The 17,724-nt window shown below is 41.7% G+C and overlaps 1 protein-coding gene across 2 annotated transcripts in view; it reads right to left on the bottom strand.

The window, feature by feature from the left end:
* KLHDC10 (kelch domain containing 10) overlaps positions 1-16,914 on the bottom strand; it is a 323,217-nt gene extending 306,303 nt beyond the window's left edge. Inside the window, exon 1 of one of the 2 annotated variants that reach the window (XM_086918903.1) lies at positions 16,677-16,914. In XM_086918903.1, coding sequence (XP_086775029.1) covers positions 16,677-16,800 — 124 coding nt within the window. In that variant the 5' untranslated portion in view covers positions 16,801-16,914. The remainder of the gene's footprint in view (positions 1-16,676) is intronic. The other variant, XM_086918904.1, reaches the window with a different exon arrangement.
* Between the last annotated feature and the right edge of the window lie 810 nt (positions 16,915-17,724).

The raw sequence follows: 17,724 nt of genomic DNA, 5'->3' as shown, positions 1-17,724 counted from the left end.
TTTGAATTACGCGCTTACCGGTCTACTTGGAACTCCGGCATCGCGTCTTTGGAACGTCAACAGCGCACTCTTCTCTTCGAACTCCGAGTTACGCCTGTCTTCGCCTGGAACTCTGGGATACCTCAGCATACACGTCACGACGCTCACGTCACGACGCTACGCACGGCGGACATCTTGGTGAAGTCTGAAGCTTCAGCTGTTGGCGTTGGTGTTTTATCGACGTTTTACGCGTCTGGCTTATCTGCGTGTGACCTCGGCGATTCACACGCCTTTTTAACAAGCGATTAACTGCCTTTGTTTGAAGCCTTTATTTGAAGCTGTATTTAAGCGGTATTTAAGCTGTTCTGTAAACCTTTAACGAAGTTTTCTTTTACAGCAAATTCGTATTATACAGGTTTCATGTTTATTTATGCTAAGTTTTCACGCAGTTATAACTTGATTGTATATTACCTATAGGAAATATCTTGCTATTTTCATCGTATATTTTCTTTAACAATATGACCTCGGTTAGGGAGGTCACACAACCTCCTCCTTTTCTGGAGAAACCTGGAAAGCCTACTTTGTTATGGTCTGAGTGGTTTGGCTTATTTGAAAACCACATTTTAGCAATTGATGCTTCTGACTATTCCCCTCCTAGGAAGTTTGCTCTTCTTTTTGGCAGTCTTGGGTTAGCAGCGCAACGCATTTTTAAGAGTTTGGTACCCATTCCTCCTCCTGCTGCTGATTCAGGGGATAGTGAATGGAATGTTTACATAGAGGCTATTGCCAGATTAAAAAAGCAATTTGAAGAGTCTCCTAACATGCTAGAGAGGCACAATTTCTATAAAAGAAAACAAAAGGAGGATGAAAAAATTGACGAATATATTTCAGCGCTAAGGGTATTAGCTATTACCTGTGATTTTGGTCCTTTACTTGACAATTATATTCGCGATCAATTTGTGTTTAATTGTTCTTCTACCAAAGTGAAGGAAAGAATTCTTAGTTGCAAGAATCCCTCGCTGTCTGAAGTTATTGACCTTAGCCTGAGTATTGAAAGGTCAGTAACCTCTACTAAGGCCATGGCACTGGATACTGTCACTAAAGTTAATTTTATTTCAGATGATGTGTCTGAGGATGGTGTATATGCTATTTCTAGTAAAGAAGCTAAAGAAAAATGGCAAAGTAAGACTAGTGGTAATACAAATAAACAAAATTTTTGTTTTAGATGTGGGTCCAAATTCCACATTGGGAATTTTAAAGGGTGTCCTGCCATGAATAAACGTTGTGTTTTGTGCAAAAAAAATAGGTCACTTTCAAAAGGTGTGCAGATTCCAAGAGAAATCTGTCAAAGTCAACTATGTAGATATGAATGATTGTTGCGACACCTTTGATAATCTAATGTTGATGGTGGAGTGCGATGATTCTGAACCTATTAAGGGACCTTTGTGTGAAGCCATAATTGACAATATTAAATTACAGGTAATGGCTGATTCTGGAGCTCCCATTACTATACTCAGGGACTCTACATTTTTTGATAAATGGGGAAAGGATGTGAAATTAAGTCAATCGGATGTTAATTCTAAAGCTTTCGGGGAGAAAGATATTGACATGTTAGGCTTTTTCTTAACAAGTGTAGAGGTCCTGGGAAGGTCCATTATTACAAAAGTCTACGTGGCCATTAAAGGAAAAGATATCGTGGGTTGGAAAGACCTCGCTAAAATGGGTCTATATCTTGTCCCAGGAGATGAAAATCCAATCAAAGTACGTGACTTTCCTATTTGCTTTATTGAGGATGCAAAAATTGATAGAACTGAATTGCTAAATGAGTTTAAAGATGTGTTCAGTAATAAAATTGGGTTGGTGACTGGCGCAGAACACAAAATTAGACTCATTCCTGGAGCATCACCTGTTTTTCATAAGGTTCGCCCTGTTCCCCTTAGTGTCAGGACAGAACTCAAAAAGATGCTTGAGGATCTTGTTAGGGACAAGATTATAGAACCTTCAGAATCCTCCCAATGGGTTGCGCCCATCGTTGTAGCACGCAAGAAAAATAATGAGATCAGGCTATGCGCAGACCTCAGGGGTCTCAATAAAAACATCAAAATCGATTGTCACCCTCTCCCCAAAATTCAAGAGCTGTTAGCAAATCTGGGCGGCGCTAGGTGGTTTTCATTGTTGGACTTAAAGTCCGCTTACCATCAGATTCCCTTGTCCAAGGATTCTCAAGAGTTAACAACCTTTGTGACCCCGTTTGGTGCTTTTAAGTTTCTGAGGCTTCCATTCGGGTTAGCTTCAGCAGCTAGTGTTTTCCAAAGGTTAATAGACTCTTTGTTTGGGGATCTGGTGGGGGTTCAAGCATACTTAGATGACATTTTGGTCTTTGCTAAAACAATGGATGAACACAATGTGCTGCTTAAAAAGGTTTTGTCCATTCTCGGCAGTAGGGGTATGACAGTCAGGGAAGACAAATGCAAGTTTGGAGTGTCTGAGTTAGAGTATTTGGGTCATTCAATTTCGAAATCTGGCATTAGACCAAAATTTTCTGTCGTTAGGGCTTTAATGGAAGCCAAACCTCCAAGTGATAAAGACACTCTACGTTCGTTTCTGGGCCTAGCCGAGTACTATGCCAGATTTGTAGAAGGGTACGCTCAAGTGGTGGAACCTCTGAGGTTACTATTGAAGAAAGGTCAAAAGTTTGTTTGGACAAAAGAGTTGGATGAGACTTTTGCTAAAATCAAGGATTTAATTGTCTCTGCACGTTCCCTTCAGGCGTTTAGGGATGATTCTATGTGCATTATTGCAGTAGATGCAAGCATGAAAGGGCTTGGTGCCGTGCTGTGTCAACAGGTGGAGGGCAAAGAACACACGGTAGCTTTTGCCTCTAGATCTTTGAAGGACTTTGAAAAGCACTACAGCACAATTGAAAGGGAGGCGTTAGCCTGTGTGTGGGCGGCCCAAAAGTTTAAAATGTATATCTGGGGCCGCAAATTTGTAATGCTTTCTGACCACAAACCCCTTTCATTTATTTTCAGCAAAATTTCTGGTACCAATAGCCTTTCTCCTAGGCTGACTAGATTGGTTTCTAAACTGCAGGAATTCAATTTCGAATTAAGGCACATCACGGGAGGTAAAAATTTCAGGGCAGATTGCTTGTCCAGGATGTTGATGGACAAAGATGATGAGGATGACTTGGTTGAAGAAGATGTGGAATGTGTCTCTATGGTGGATGCTGTGGAGGAGTGGAGTTCAGCCATTTCTGAAAAGGATTGGAAAGAAGCTAGTGAAATGGATGGTGTTTTGTCACAGGCTTTAGAGTTTTCGGCTAAAACTTGGCCAGATGTTAGGAATCTGTCTGGGGATCTAAAGAATTTCGCTCAGGTGGCAGAGGAACTCTCAGTCAAAGATGGAGTTTTGTTAAGAGGTGATAAGTTCGTTCCCCCCAGTGGTTTAAGGAACACGATTATCAAGTTAGCTCACGAGGGTCACCTTGGTGTGACCAAGACTTGTATGAGAATCAAAGCTCATTATTGGTGGCCGGGTATTGACTCACAGGTTAGAACTACTGTAGACAGTTGTGAGGAATGTCTTTTGTCTGATAAACATTGGAAGACCCACCAGGCCCCTTTACAACCTTCTCAATTTCCGGGAATGGCTTGGCAGAAGGTGGCTTTAGATTTCTCTGGCCCATATAAAGTGCTTCCAGAAGGGAAGAGGTACCTTATCTTAGCAATCGATTATTTCTCTAAATGGATGTATTATAGGTTTGTAGAGGCTCCAGATTCAAATAATACCATTTCTTTCCTTGAAAGACTGTTCTTGTTGGAAGGAGCCCCTCGAACCTTGGTAACTGACAACGGGACCCATTTTGTCTCTGACAAGATGTGTAAATTTTTGAAAACACATGATGTGAAACAATTGAAGGTGGCACTTTATTCACCCTCATCTAATGGTCTAGTGGAGCGTGGCAATAAAGTTTTGAAAGAGGGAATTCAGACAGCCATAGCATCTGGTGTGGATGTTTTTAAATTTTTGGAAAAGAAAATCTGGAACTATAACGTCTCACCGCATTGTACGACTCAAGTGTCCCCTTTTCAATTGTTGCGGGGAAGGGAATTTCATTCCCCTTTGTTTCCTGCTTGGTTAAGGAAAGTGGAGGGCGTTCAATTTCCTCCTGTTAGTGATAATGTGGACTTTGCAGTCAAACAGAAACAGGCTGTAATGAAGGAAAATTACGACAGGTCAAAATGTGTAAAAGATGTTCAAATGTTGGTGGGAGATTGGGTTATGATTAAGAAACCCTATAAGGTTACAAAAGGCTTGTCCATGTTTTCAAGTCCTGTCCAAATTCTTAAAGTCAGTAAAAATGCAGTTTTTCTGGGGGACAAGGGTTGGTGGAACGTGAGACAGTTGGCGAAGTTGACCGCAGATCAAGCTGCCCTTATTTCTAGGAGGAAAAATGTATCCACTCAAGAGGGTTGCGATTGGTCTCATTGGCTCCAACCAAAAATGTTCCAAGCTTGTGATGAGCTGCCCTCTGCAGCGCCTGTTACTTCTAATAATTCCTCCCCTGTTCATGATACTGTAGTTTCCCCTGCAGTTCCGTTTTGCAGTCGTAGTGGTCGCATTAGAAGACCTCCTGCAAGATACAACGAGTTTATATCTTTTTAGCTGTTTATTGTTTCTTTGTTTTCTTTTCTGTATTTGCATAAGGGGGAAGGTAATGTAGTGTATTGTATCTTGGTCATTGGGCATTCTATTCTCGTGCTAGTTATTCTATTTAGTGTGCACATGCCTGTGCATGTGCACAGAATGTATTTATGTATTGATTCAAATGTGGAGTCGCTTTCTGAAGCCAGGTGTCCGTTGTGAGTCAGTTACCGCTTGGACTCCTGGCTGATGAGGCGCTCCTCCAGTGATTGGAAACCTGCAATAAACTTCGATTTGGAATACATTCTCTTTCTCAAGAATCTCTTTAAGGAGTTATTGTCCTCTACAATGATCCAAGAGAAAATGGTCAAGTTGAACAATTTAATCGTGTTCTTAAAGATTGTGTTGAATTTGCTTGTAGGTCAGGTGACTCTTGAAGAGATGTTGTGAGAAAAAGGTTGTGAATGTACCGTGTTACCTCATTCAGTTACTGAAGTAAGTCCCTTCAAACTTCTCAAAGGGAGGGAAACCAATAACAGACATATGTCCTTGGTGGGTCAAATAAATTAACAAAGATGTTGATCATATGGACGTTGGTCAAGTTGCTAAACGTGTGGAGATTAAACAGGACAAGATGTTTGATTATAACATGAATGTGAAAGTTCCTAATTGCGACCTGGGAGAGTGGGTAAGAATCCAAAAATCTAGTTTTCCATCCAAAAGGTACTCCCAAATTTAGTAATCCTATTAAAATTGTCAAAGTGTGTAAAAATTCAGTTATTACTCAAGATGGAAGAGTTTGGAACATGAGAAGAGTTGCCAAGTGTAAATTTCTAAAATTATGCAAGAATCACCATGAAGATGTTCAGCAGAGTTTACATTCTTCTCAGTCTATAGCTTCCAGAGTTAAAAGTAACTACAGACCAATTGTATTACCTGCCAGATCCATAATTTTTTGATGTATTTTCCTTTTGTTCTCTTTAATTCTTCAGTTTCTGTAGGGATAAGATGTTACATTCTTTGTTTTTCTTTATTATTTATTTCACTGGAACCGGAACCAAGTACCTGCGTGTACTTCTTGTGTTCCATGTTCTTGATGTGGCAGGTTTTACCTTGTCATCCAACTAAGCGGTTGCGCTGTGCCACTGCTAGAATAAACTATTTCTTACCCGATTCCTGGATATTTTACTTTACACCATAGTGGGTCAGAAAGCCCAACCGCCCTTGGCCCCCTCAAAACTTTGCAGCTGGAGCAAGGATTTGCATGCAAGCGACTTGCTGGATGAATCCTCTCATAAAATCATAATAAAGTACTAATAAATGTTTGTGATACTAATTTACACAAAATCTGTACACAATGTAGAAGAAGGGGAAGATTGCCTATGTGTCTACTAACAAGTAACCTGAATGAGACTAAAATGGCCGCTAAAAAACATGTGAATTGAATTGCGCATGCGCCAACTGCATGATGTAATAACCTCTAGAGGGAACGCTTTGCTTCGGCGCACTAACACCGAAAATGGCCGCTTCAGAACTCACATGCTAAGCATCTGCTCGAAACTAAACTGTATTTTATACTAAGTACTAATGCATAAGGTATTATTTTTATTAAATTGGATTAGAGTAGAAATAAGTGTTATACAGTGAAACCATTTTTGTTTATCTAGCGTCTGGTCTTTTTGATTTCTCTGTTAGTTTGTAAATGGGACAAAAAATGTGAAACGAGGCTAATAACCATGTGGGTAGTGCATGCAGGTGCATTAGAAACAACCCAGAGTTGTGATCTCCAGTCCTGGTACTTGATTAAGGAAGACCTTTTATCATAGTCTGAAAGATGACGGAACATCCTGTAGAAAAAGCAGATTTTCCCCAGATATCCTCAAGCACTGCCGGCGATCAAAGCCTGAATTCTCTCAGTAAGCTATCAAATAAAGAGGCGGGCGCTGTAAAACTGGAAAGCAGGAAACGTATTTATTCTTCGAAGGAAAACACGTCAGATCGGACCAACAGGGTGTTGTCTCGAGGTGCTCTAACTGTACCTCTGTGGCTTGGCCTTTTATACACAGTTTTATTTCTTTATTGCAGTGTAACACATTCCTGACATTACTTTGATGCATTGTAAACCTTCTCTAGAATTCCCGCTTCAGGCCCGTTCCCACACATATCAACCATACTGTACCCCACCCTGGTTTTAATAGGAGATTGCGATCGCGCAGCTGGGCATTCTGGCAGGAGCTGAAATGCGCGCAATCGGTCGGATCTCATGGGGTTGTGGCGTTGATTAATTCCGAATCCTTGGATGTGACGCGGAATCCTACTGTACGGGGGCAATAAACTGTATCCGCAGGGTTGATTATGGCCTGGGATCGATCGAACAGCCAAGTGCAAGGGAGGAGATTATCGAAGGGCCTGTTCTTGCGCAAAGGATGAAAGGGTATGTGGGCTCGGCACGGGAAGTGGCTCCGGGGGCAGGGTCGCGCTGAGGATGCTTTATGACTCTAGCATGTGTGCTTAGGGGCTGCCAGCGCGTGGGGGATGATTGTGAGGTCGGGAAGACGTGCAGGTGATCCGCAATGTTACGAAGTGGCCATAGTGTCTAAAATGGCTGCTGCTTACGCGCTCGTAAAGGCCTAAATGGGACAAGATGGCACCGGTAATGTTCACATCGCATTCTAATATTTAACAATCCTGAGGACTCAATGAACAAATGTATAAATGTTATACAATGTTAAAAAGTAATATGAAAACGGGTGGGAATAAAGCTTGGGTGAAACAAATTAATGGGCGGGAACATATGACAATGCTCTTAAGAAAAAGTCATAAACTTAGTATGGCGTGGTTATCATCCCCTTGGCTTGTCCAATCATAATTCACAATTTACACAAGTTTGAAACATTTAGGGGTGGACCATGCCACCAAAAAGGTATCATTGGGATAGGTAGGTAAATGAAGTAGCCTGATTGCTGCCAGAATGCTGAGAGATAGAGATGGAGTCTGAATGCGGATCAAATTACCTGAAAGCAGACTTAGAATTTTCTACAAATAAAATTAGGAACGAGATTTGCAGAAGAAAAAAAAAAAAAAAAAAAAAAAAAAAAATCGAGGAGGCGAGGGAACTAGGAAGGAGTTTTGCGGTAGAAGTGGAGGAGGGAAACTGGCATCAGAGAGGGGTTTGACGTTGGCGTTAAATCCAGAAGAGGTGACCTATCCTGTCCTAATCCGGTCCTGAACACGTTGCCTGATATTTTTTGAGGGGCCCAAACTCTTGGCCAGAGGGTCTGATCTTGCACCATCCTAGGTAAATATAATCGGTATTTTGTTTATGAGCCTTTCTCTCCTGGAGGTACTCAACATTAAAATGTATAGTCTAATTGAGGTACCTGAATATTACCTCTTCCGGATGATGGAGTTAACACTGTAATTTGTATTTGTTTCACTAAAATAGTTCAGATAAAAACTTTAAATTGAAACTGAGGCTGTGGTCATTTAATGAATAAACCAGGTGAATAATTTCTGTGATTAATTACCTGTCTAATCAACTAAAATAGATCCATGAGTAAGGAAGGGCTTAGTAATTAAATAGGTTAAATTCGTTAGGCAAATTGGACATTTACAACAGCCCTAAATTGATCTCCAGCAAGGTTTTATCGACCGGATTGTGCAAGTGAGAGTGGTTTATGGGCCAGAGTGTGTGTTTTTTTTTTTTAGAGACACTTGTCCGCAGGTTGGTGTCCCGCTGGATCACCCTGTAACTCCTGCTTGCCCAGTGGTCCGCTGAAAGGGGTTGAGACAGGACGATCTTGACCTCTCTAAAAGCAGTCAATATGGGAACCTTTATCAAAGAGGCCACCCGGCTTATGTATATGCACAAGCTGACCAGGGCCCATTTACCTGCAGACTAAATAAAACTCTAACAGCAACATAAATGGATCCCTCTAATAAGATCTGGAGAAACGTCATGGCGCTCAGAGGCCAACTTCGCACTTTAGAATTAGACAGAGCCAACTATATACTTACTAGAATGTGGGTTTGTTTTGACGAAGGAGAATAGAAACCAAGTACCATGTTAGCACATACATTCAGAGGATACCAGGCATTCTGACACATCGGTAAGGTTAGACAGGACATTTGGCACTACACATACAGCACTAGAGAAAAAACTCCAGGCCTTTTTATCAAGCTTTAAATACAGTTAAGTCCTCCGGAAGTGTGGCCCACAGATCTAGACTTCATTGTCCTCCCTAAACTCCAACCTAGAACCTCTACTATGTTAGATAAACTCATTACTGCTGTGGAGATAATGGGGCCAATTAGACATCTCAAACCCCCTAAAGCACCATTTTCTCTACCCAAATGAATCCTTTTATGGAAAGGATAATAGGTCAAATATAGGTCTCAGCTATTTTGGAAGCAACAATTCTAAAACACTACCAGGTCCAGATGGGTTTACCACACTTTAGTTTTTATTTAAATAAGTGGTTTGCTCCCCAGCTCCTTCTAGTCTTAAACGCCGTATTTAATGATCTGAACACAAACAAGGGTGTCTCCCTGTACCCAACAAAAACCTGTATCACATAGCCAAACTGGGCAAAGACCTGGCTCTTTGTCCTCCTATAGACAAATCCCTTTACTCAACCTGGATCGCAAGATCTTAGCTGAATTCATAGCAATCCGTTAGATAATTTGATGCCTGGCCTAACCCACCCCGATCAAAGATGTTTTATCTTAAATTGAGGAACAAACTGTGGTGTTCTCCGTTCTCATATGGAACTCGGAACACTGAGTGAAGAGTGTTCCAGATGTATCGGTTGGCTCAGGCTTGATTGATGCAACTTGTACTGCTCAAAATAAACTAACTTATATAATATACAATCCCGTTTCCTGCATCATCCTTCGTGAGACTACTTCACTGGCGACGATCGGGTGACGGACGGGCGAATCTCACAAGCCTGAAGCCCTGCGTCTTGCAGGGCTTCAGGCTTGTGAGATTAGTTACCATATTTTTCAGATTGCTCAAGAGCTGACAATGCAAAACGACATTTTACTAAGAGGGTTACAATTAGTGGTACCTCGTGATTTTAGGGAAGTTGTGCTTGAGATGGCTCACGAGGGACACCCTGTTATGACTGGTATGAAAAGGAGAATCAGTTGTGAGTTTTGGTGGCCCAGTATTGACAGATCCATAGAAAGAAAAGTTAGATCATGTGTGGAGTGTACAAACAGTGACAAATCACAAAAGGTTGTGAACTATCATCATGATTCTGTTTCAAGGCCCACAAGACCCTGGGAATGAGTTTCGGTTGACATTGCTGGGCCTATGAGTTTTGGTCATAATCCTTTCATGCAATAGTCGATCAGTTTTCTCAATGGCCAGAAGTGAAATTTGTTCCTCATGTGACATCTAAAATTGTTATTGAATTTCTTAACTGCATTTTTGAAAAGGAAGGATTTCCTGTTTCCACATTGTCCGACAATGGTGTACAGTTTACATCAAATGAAATGAAATCATTGTAACAATCATGGGATAATTCATAAACGTTCCTCTGTGTACTATCCTCAAGGGAATGGAATAGTGGAAAGGTGGATTAGGGTGTTGAAAGAAGGATTACAACTCGCTTTGTGCAATGGTCAAAATTGCTATGATGCTGTGAGAAAACTTTGATGGAATTATAGAAACACTCCCAGAAATGATGGTGATTTATCCCCATTTCAAAATATGCGGGGCAGAAAAGGTGTTTGCAATAGGAGTCAGTGGATGAGATATCGGATTAGTGGAAAATCCAAGGAAACAGTGCCCAGGGTAGCTCGTCCATCTGTCAATGTACCATGTAGCGTTGGTGATTGGGTGCAGGTGAGGGAATCTGGTTTTATTAGATCTGGGGAATCTCGTTTTTCGGATCTCATGCAAGTTGTTAGAGTTGGCAAACAGGTTGTGGAATTGTCGGATGGCAATGTTTGGAGTCTTTCAAAGGTAGTGATGGTTCCCAGATTTCACGATACTGTAAGTTCACGTCAAAAGGAGAGTGTTGCTGTTATAACACATGGAAAGGTGGCACGTAGAGGTATGACTCCTCGTCAGAACACAAATAGGTGGAGGGGTCAGCATAGTTTGGTTTCTAATCAACAAAGAGTAAGTTATAGGTCAAGACATACTCCAGTTTGGTGTAAAGACTATGTTATGGATAGATAATTTGTTTAAGAAGATGTTTATCCTTTTAGGAGAAAAATATATGTATTAGCTTTTAATTTTTTTTTATTTTATGTTTAATATGATTTTGTTTCTTTTAAGTAGGGAGATGTGTGGTGTTCTGCGTTCTCATCTGGAACTCGGAACACTCTGAGTGAAGAGTGTTCCAGAAGTTCCAGATGTATCGGTTGGCTCAGGCTTGATAGACGCAACTTTTACTTCTCCAAATAAACTAACTTAAATAATATACAATCCTGTTTCCTGCATCATCCTTCGTGAGACTACTTCACAAACCCTTTACATTTCTTTAGTTACTTGGGCCACACTTGCAATCTGGGACTCTGTCGCCCCCCACGGGGTGGGCTAGTTACATTTCCCTGGTTAACTGATTTTTCACTGGGAACCTCTTCATTCCACAACAGGCAAAAATCCTCCTCTACACCAATACTGATAAAACAACATTGAACCTTTACTAGGGTTTAACTGGGGCCAAGTGTGAATTGTGGTCTGTACATCAATGTTGCCAGCTGCCCCCTTTTTGGACAATTATATTTAGAAAACATCATTAATTAAAAACGTAAGACTAGAAGTCAAAAACTGCTTGAAATTGTATTTTCTTTAATTAGAGACCTCAATTTAGAGCCACAGAAATGTTTAAGTTGAATTGCCTCGTTGTATCCCTTTTTTTCCCTCACAGAGGGTCAACCCTCTAAACCCTCCATCCCCTCAAACTGAATCTTGAAGGAACTTCAAAACCCACAAATGCATTGTTCAAAATTATTTTCCACATCTCTAGTCGTATTAGCTCACTGTATGATGCAGCCACATGCCAAAGCCCATCACCCACTCCCTCTTTCACAAAATAAGATCAACTTCATTCTACATTCACCACCATCAACAACTGGGGACAAAGATAAGTAAAATACATACCAATCAAGCTCAGCTACTCCAAGAGAGGCCCTAGAGGGATGATAACTCAAGTTGCACTTAACATTCTTCGAGAGGTTCAGTGCCAGCTACTCAGGGTGCTTGGCAAATTGGGCATAGCTCTCCTTTACACAGACACCCCTGCATGTGTTCTCTCAGAACCAGTGTGACTTATGTGACGAAAAGTGAGGCAGGACAAGCATTTGTCACAGTTCTGGTTGCAGTCCTGCTACAGGCACAAAGGCAAGGAAACAGCAATGACAGAATGTGGACCATGCATATATGTTCTACATGATGTGATCTAACAGAAAGGAGCACTGGCCTTAACAAGATATTGGCTACAATTACTAACAGAAGCAGGTTAACTGAAGTATAACCAGATAGTGGTCTCATTTTCTGGTCTTTTAATTATTGCAATGTCCCAATGAGCAGCCCGAAAATGTACCTTTGGTCATCAGTAAGGCAGAAGTGCCTTTCTGGGAAGGATCAGGAATATTTCCCAGTTCATATTCAAAAGCTCACTTTTCATAAATATATTACTAAAGCATGATGTGGTAGTGCACTGTCCATTAGATAGCAAATTTTCTATTGAAATGGCCACACACCTTTCCCACCAACATGTAGATTTACTGTTAAAACTATATAGAACATAAACAGTGTTTGGAAATTGGATCCCAGCAAAAAATATTTAAAATGTGAACATCACCAAGTAAAGTGTTCCGATTTGTTTTGATCCTATAAAAATCAACATGTGTCTTCATAGATCGAAAAATATATTTGAAATGATTGAACAGTTCATTTATTAGATATTACAGTGTTGTGTTAGAAAAAAAAAGCCTGAAATCTTACAGCCTTTCATTTCAGATGCTTTTCACAGCGAGATGGTCACACAGTTCACTTTACAAAATCCTTTAACTTCAGTCACAGAGAGAAAAGCACATGTAAGAAGACAAACTGACTTCTGACCTCCGTCTCTGAAACCCAAGCAAATGTGACAAGATAACAAGATTTAAGGGCAGCTTTATTGCTTGTTCACTTTGTGAGCAAGCAGAACAAGCTCTTATCAGTTTGCCATAACGGACAAGTAGGCCCTAAAATAGCTCGTTCTGATTAAATCTGGCTTGCCATAGCAAGTGGATTTTTCAAGCCGAGGGTTCTCTCCCTCTCATAATTCTGAAGTAACAGTATTCAGTCAAAGTTGGTGTGACTCTGTAGAAGCCCAAACTATGCTACTTAACTCCTTATCTTGACCTGCATTGATGGCAGCTTGCACACTACCCATTATCCCCATATTAAAGCGTACAGTAGAATTTCCAGCAGGATGATAAACTGGAGCAGATTTCCCCTGGTTACCGTTCCGAAATTAGATACAAAGCATTTCTCAGCAATAAGTTGCAGTCCATGGTCACTTAATGGACTTAGAGATTCCCCTCTCTTAAAAATGTATTTTCTAGGAAAGAAACTGCAGCATTAGCATCCACCACATCACAGCCTTCAAACTCTGGCCATTGTCAATAATTGTCAATGACTACGAGTACGTGTTTAGGCACCCAGCATACATCCAAAATGGGTCCTAGAATGTCTTCCCATGGATTCTCTGGACATTTGCTATTTCCAGGGGATGGTCGAAAAACAGATTCCGACTGGTTTGTGAGAAGTAAGTTTTGTGCTGGCTCAACGTCAATGCCTGGCCACCAATACAACGTATTCACCCTTCTCTTTAGTTTAACTATTCCTAGATCGCCGTCATGACTTCTTCCTAAAATGGTTGCCTTAACCCTTAGGAGGAACAACTCCTTCCCCTCTAAGAGTGTAACCTAAATCACTAAGAGGTAACTCATCCTTTAACTGCCATAATTTCTTACAAGCTGCATGTAATGTAATCTCATCTGTCCAACCTTTTGTAATGAATGTATTCACCATTCTCAAAAACTCATTCTTCTCTTAAAATCCTTTCACACCCACAGGTATGTTAGAGACTTTATGGAATACGAGGGAAGTACCTTCCTTTAGCATTATTTTAGGAACAAAACTACTCAATTTCCCAACCTTGCCTGAAAACACACCGGAAAACAATTTCATCAGTTCTTCCATAGAAATTGTTGGTTCTCCAAAGCAACAAAACCTGGTCACTAATGATGGAATCCAAGGCGAAACCTAAAGCTCTCTGATCCATCCACTCAAGAACAAAAAATGGCCCCTTTTCGCTACATATAGCTTGCCTTGTGATTTCCTTCCCCTAAATTTGAATCTGACATATCTATAACCAACCAAGAGGAGGGGGGTGGGGTGAGATGGAGGATCTTTTCACCCATGAAAGTACACTTGTAAACTTATCCTCCCACAAGGAAAGCTGTACGATCGTGTACGGTGACCCAGAATCCACCACCATCTGTATGTCCACCCGACCAACGGTCTTTTTGCAAGAGGGTTTCTTTTTAGCTACTTCAATGACATCCAGAACCGAGTTCTCAATGCTTAGGGTGCCCTCATCACACAACCACTCACTCAATCTCGCTTATTGATTTCACTTTCACATCTCTGGCTACATGCCCTATGTTCCCACACTTTTTAACACAGGCCGTTTGTCATGCTTGTCAAATTTCACTTTATCCTTCTGTTGTCGCACAGGGCTTTTCCCGCTCTACTTCCCATTCTTCCTCTTATCCTCTCTAGCATTGGTTACTTGCACACAGATTCAGCCTCTACCCCACTCTTCAATGCAGCTTTAGCACATTGTTTCGACATATCAGCTTTTTTTTTACGATAGCAATAATCTCATTAAGCAGCGCACCCCCACAATTTTTCCTGGATACCAGAGTAGTTTGAATGCGTAACAATTTTGTACCACATCAGTTCGTCATACAAGGATCTGAATTTGCATGTTATTGGCAATTTTTTAGTGCAGTCACGTAATCTTCTACTGTTTCAGTTATTGATCGTTTCCTATGGCTTCACATACCGTTGGTTGGTAGTGAGTAAGTCTTATAGCGCCTTTTTAAATACAACCGTGCCCACATCAGCCCGTGTTTTAATTTCCATCGGACTGTATTTTTGTAAGCACTCAGGACCCAAGCTATGTAATATCTTTTTCATCCTAGTGGATGTAAAGTCTTCACCATTCTCTTCCTCAATAGTAAATATGTAATAAATAAAATAGTCTTTTCAATTCCACTTTCCATTTATTCTGGGGTTTCACAAGGCAAGGTAGAAAAGGTAATGGTGGAGTAAAGTCGAAGTTTTGCATACTCATCTCCTATAACTAATATCTATTAACCAGTTGCTAATCAATACTCTAAAACCGGAATCAGCCACACACCTATCTGCAGTTGGTATGCTCAATCGAAGGCGTGCATATGACTAACCACTAGAACTCAATTTTAATTCATCACTACTCAAGTCATAGGATGTGTGCCCTTTCCTCAGGTGTACGGATCACCGTAGAGTCATGCCCACGCTTTCTTCACAGTATCTTCTAAAAGACCTGTATATGCTTCACTTGAACTCACTACAATCACAGTGCCTTACACCAAGCATGATGAGGTGTGCATATCATGTTTGCAATGACACCTACTTGAGGACGCGTAGGTGTCATTGCAAAAGTGCACAATGCACAACTACCTGCTTGTGCACTTCCCGCGATACGGCAAGCACTTGTCTGAGCAAAAAAGGTTCCACATGATATTGATCCCAACCATGTGTCTCAATTTTAAAGCAGCTCAATTATTGCTCCCTTCAATTGTTATTTCTTCCCACATTGCGCCCGTCAAGTGCACATCGCATTTACTGGCACCTTCAATTAAATGGTCCAATATTATCTCCCATGGTGTGCGTGTGACCGCAGATGCGCGCAGTGCACTTACAATACATGCTGTGCACTTGCTACAGTGCTTTTAATTCTAGTAGTGAGGCAATATTAAATTGGTGAACGTATCACCGACAAGCACACCCAGGAACATTGCCAAAATGGCATCGCCCATTGACTTAGCAGTATCCCAGGTTTGACTAAAATGGCCCCCCAGACATCAACATCACAGCACACTCGTGCACTTATCAATATTAACTGCAACTCCTTATCAGGTCACTACTGCACTCACACAACCTTCACCTGCACACCACCTATTTCGCCCCATGATGACGCCTGGAACCTCGGTCCTAGTTCATGTTAGGGGCAATTCCATCCTCGTCGCCAAATTTGTAGATAAAAGACATTACTTCTTGGTAGGAAAGCGATTTATTGGAGAGCAAGTGTGTAGCATCCTATCGCCACCAGTAAACACTCAAATGCCACTTCAACCACTACATTCCAGAACACCAGTGGTCTCCTGGTTACCTGGTCACAGGTTACCTATATACCACAAACAGCCCTAAATAACACACCAAGTAAGTCCCACCAACCCAACAAACATCACATGCCACCGCTTTTGCCATGGTACAGGAAGCAGATATTGAAACCTTCTCTATTTAGGCCCTTAGCCCTCATCTGCCATTACACCTTCTCCTGGTCTGACCTCTTCACGCAAGGCGCTGCCTCACCAACACCTGAGCGCCACAGGTGCAGACTCATTAATAAACACAGATTCCTGCGTCCCTTCTGCCTGACTCATCAGCTGTGTACTGCGTGACATATGACAACCCTCTCTCCCTCAACACCCGCGATCTTCCTTCAACTGACTCCTACCGCTGGATGCTGCCCACTTAAATGGGGGCACTTGACAGCAGTGCGGACCCTTCTCACAACTGTAAGTGGTCTGATCCCACCCAAGTACCTCAGGACTCGAAGTGCAGCATCCTGAAGCGTCTAGTGTATGTATATGTGTGTAGAGCATCCACCTCTCAGGCTTACTGGTCACCTGTCAACCTCAACTACTTGACCGTAACCCACCACTCCTTCCCTTCTCGACCCAGCCAATGTCTTATCAACGTCAACCCTTACCTGGCGGACCAAGATGCGGCCTCACACATAGCCTGACGAAACGCACCAGCTGGCCAATGCCTTCTCCGCCAGGGTCCATAGCTCGCCTCCTCGCGAACCTCAGCCGCCCGCACCGCCCGTTCATCCCCGGTGCTCCAGCTTTAACACGCCCCTTTTACTGAGAAGAGCCGGGTAGGCTGGACCGAAGAGTTCCAGCCTTGCCAATCATTGTCCGCCTTACTTAGCCTTGCCAAATAGAAGGAAGCGTTTTTTCAAAGCAACCTGGGAACGTCAGGGTGACCAGTACAAAATAATCGATTCCAGATATCGCGGTACCTCTAGCAGCCGCAGTTTTCAGACAGTGCGAATAGATGTAACCACAGAGTTCCTGGCATCGAAAAAGAGCGACGACAACCGTATCCATGTCGGCCATCTTGTAAAGGTAGCTTCTGAAGGATTATTAAGGGCAACCCACCTTTGCTAACACATGTGGCACATTTAAGTGAAGAGATGTGTTTTTATTTTAATTATCTTTATTTTCTTTTTTCCGAAACTGCAGTTATGAACAAGCGTATTACTCCCAGATAAATAAGAAGCAAATAACAATTTGGCATTGTAAAACGATGAAGATTTATTTACGGAGAAAAGGAAATCAAAGGAGAAACAAGCACTGGCGTTGCCAATAGGTCTCGCATTAGGAAAGTGTGAGCTATTGGTATTGTAAATGACAAATATTGTTTTAATATGTGTTGGCATTGAAAATATATAAATTAATAGCATTGTTATTTACAAAGCCAATAGCTTACACTTTCCTAATGCGAGTCCTATTGGCTATGGGAATGCTTGAGGGGATCCGTAGATAGAGAATGCACAGAAGGAAGAGACTGCACCAAAGGCATGGCAGAGGGGATCAGTATAAAGAGACTGCACATAAGGAAGAGACTGCATCGAAGGCATAATAGTGTACAGAGGAGATCAGTAGGAAGAGACTGCACCGAAGGCATGGTAGAGGGTACAGAGAGGATCAGTACGAATGTACACAAGGAAGAGACTGCAGCGAAGGCATGGT

Source organism: Lissotriton vulgaris, chromosome 1_1, assembly GCF_964263255.1.
Source record: "Lissotriton vulgaris chromosome 1_1, aLisVul1.2, whole genome shotgun sequence".
NCBI classification, from domain to species: domain Eukaryota; kingdom Metazoa; phylum Chordata; class Amphibia; order Caudata; family Salamandridae; genus Lissotriton; species Lissotriton vulgaris.
The sequence above is the reverse complement of the archived record's forward strand: the minus strand, read 5'-3'. Positions and strand labels throughout refer to the sequence as shown.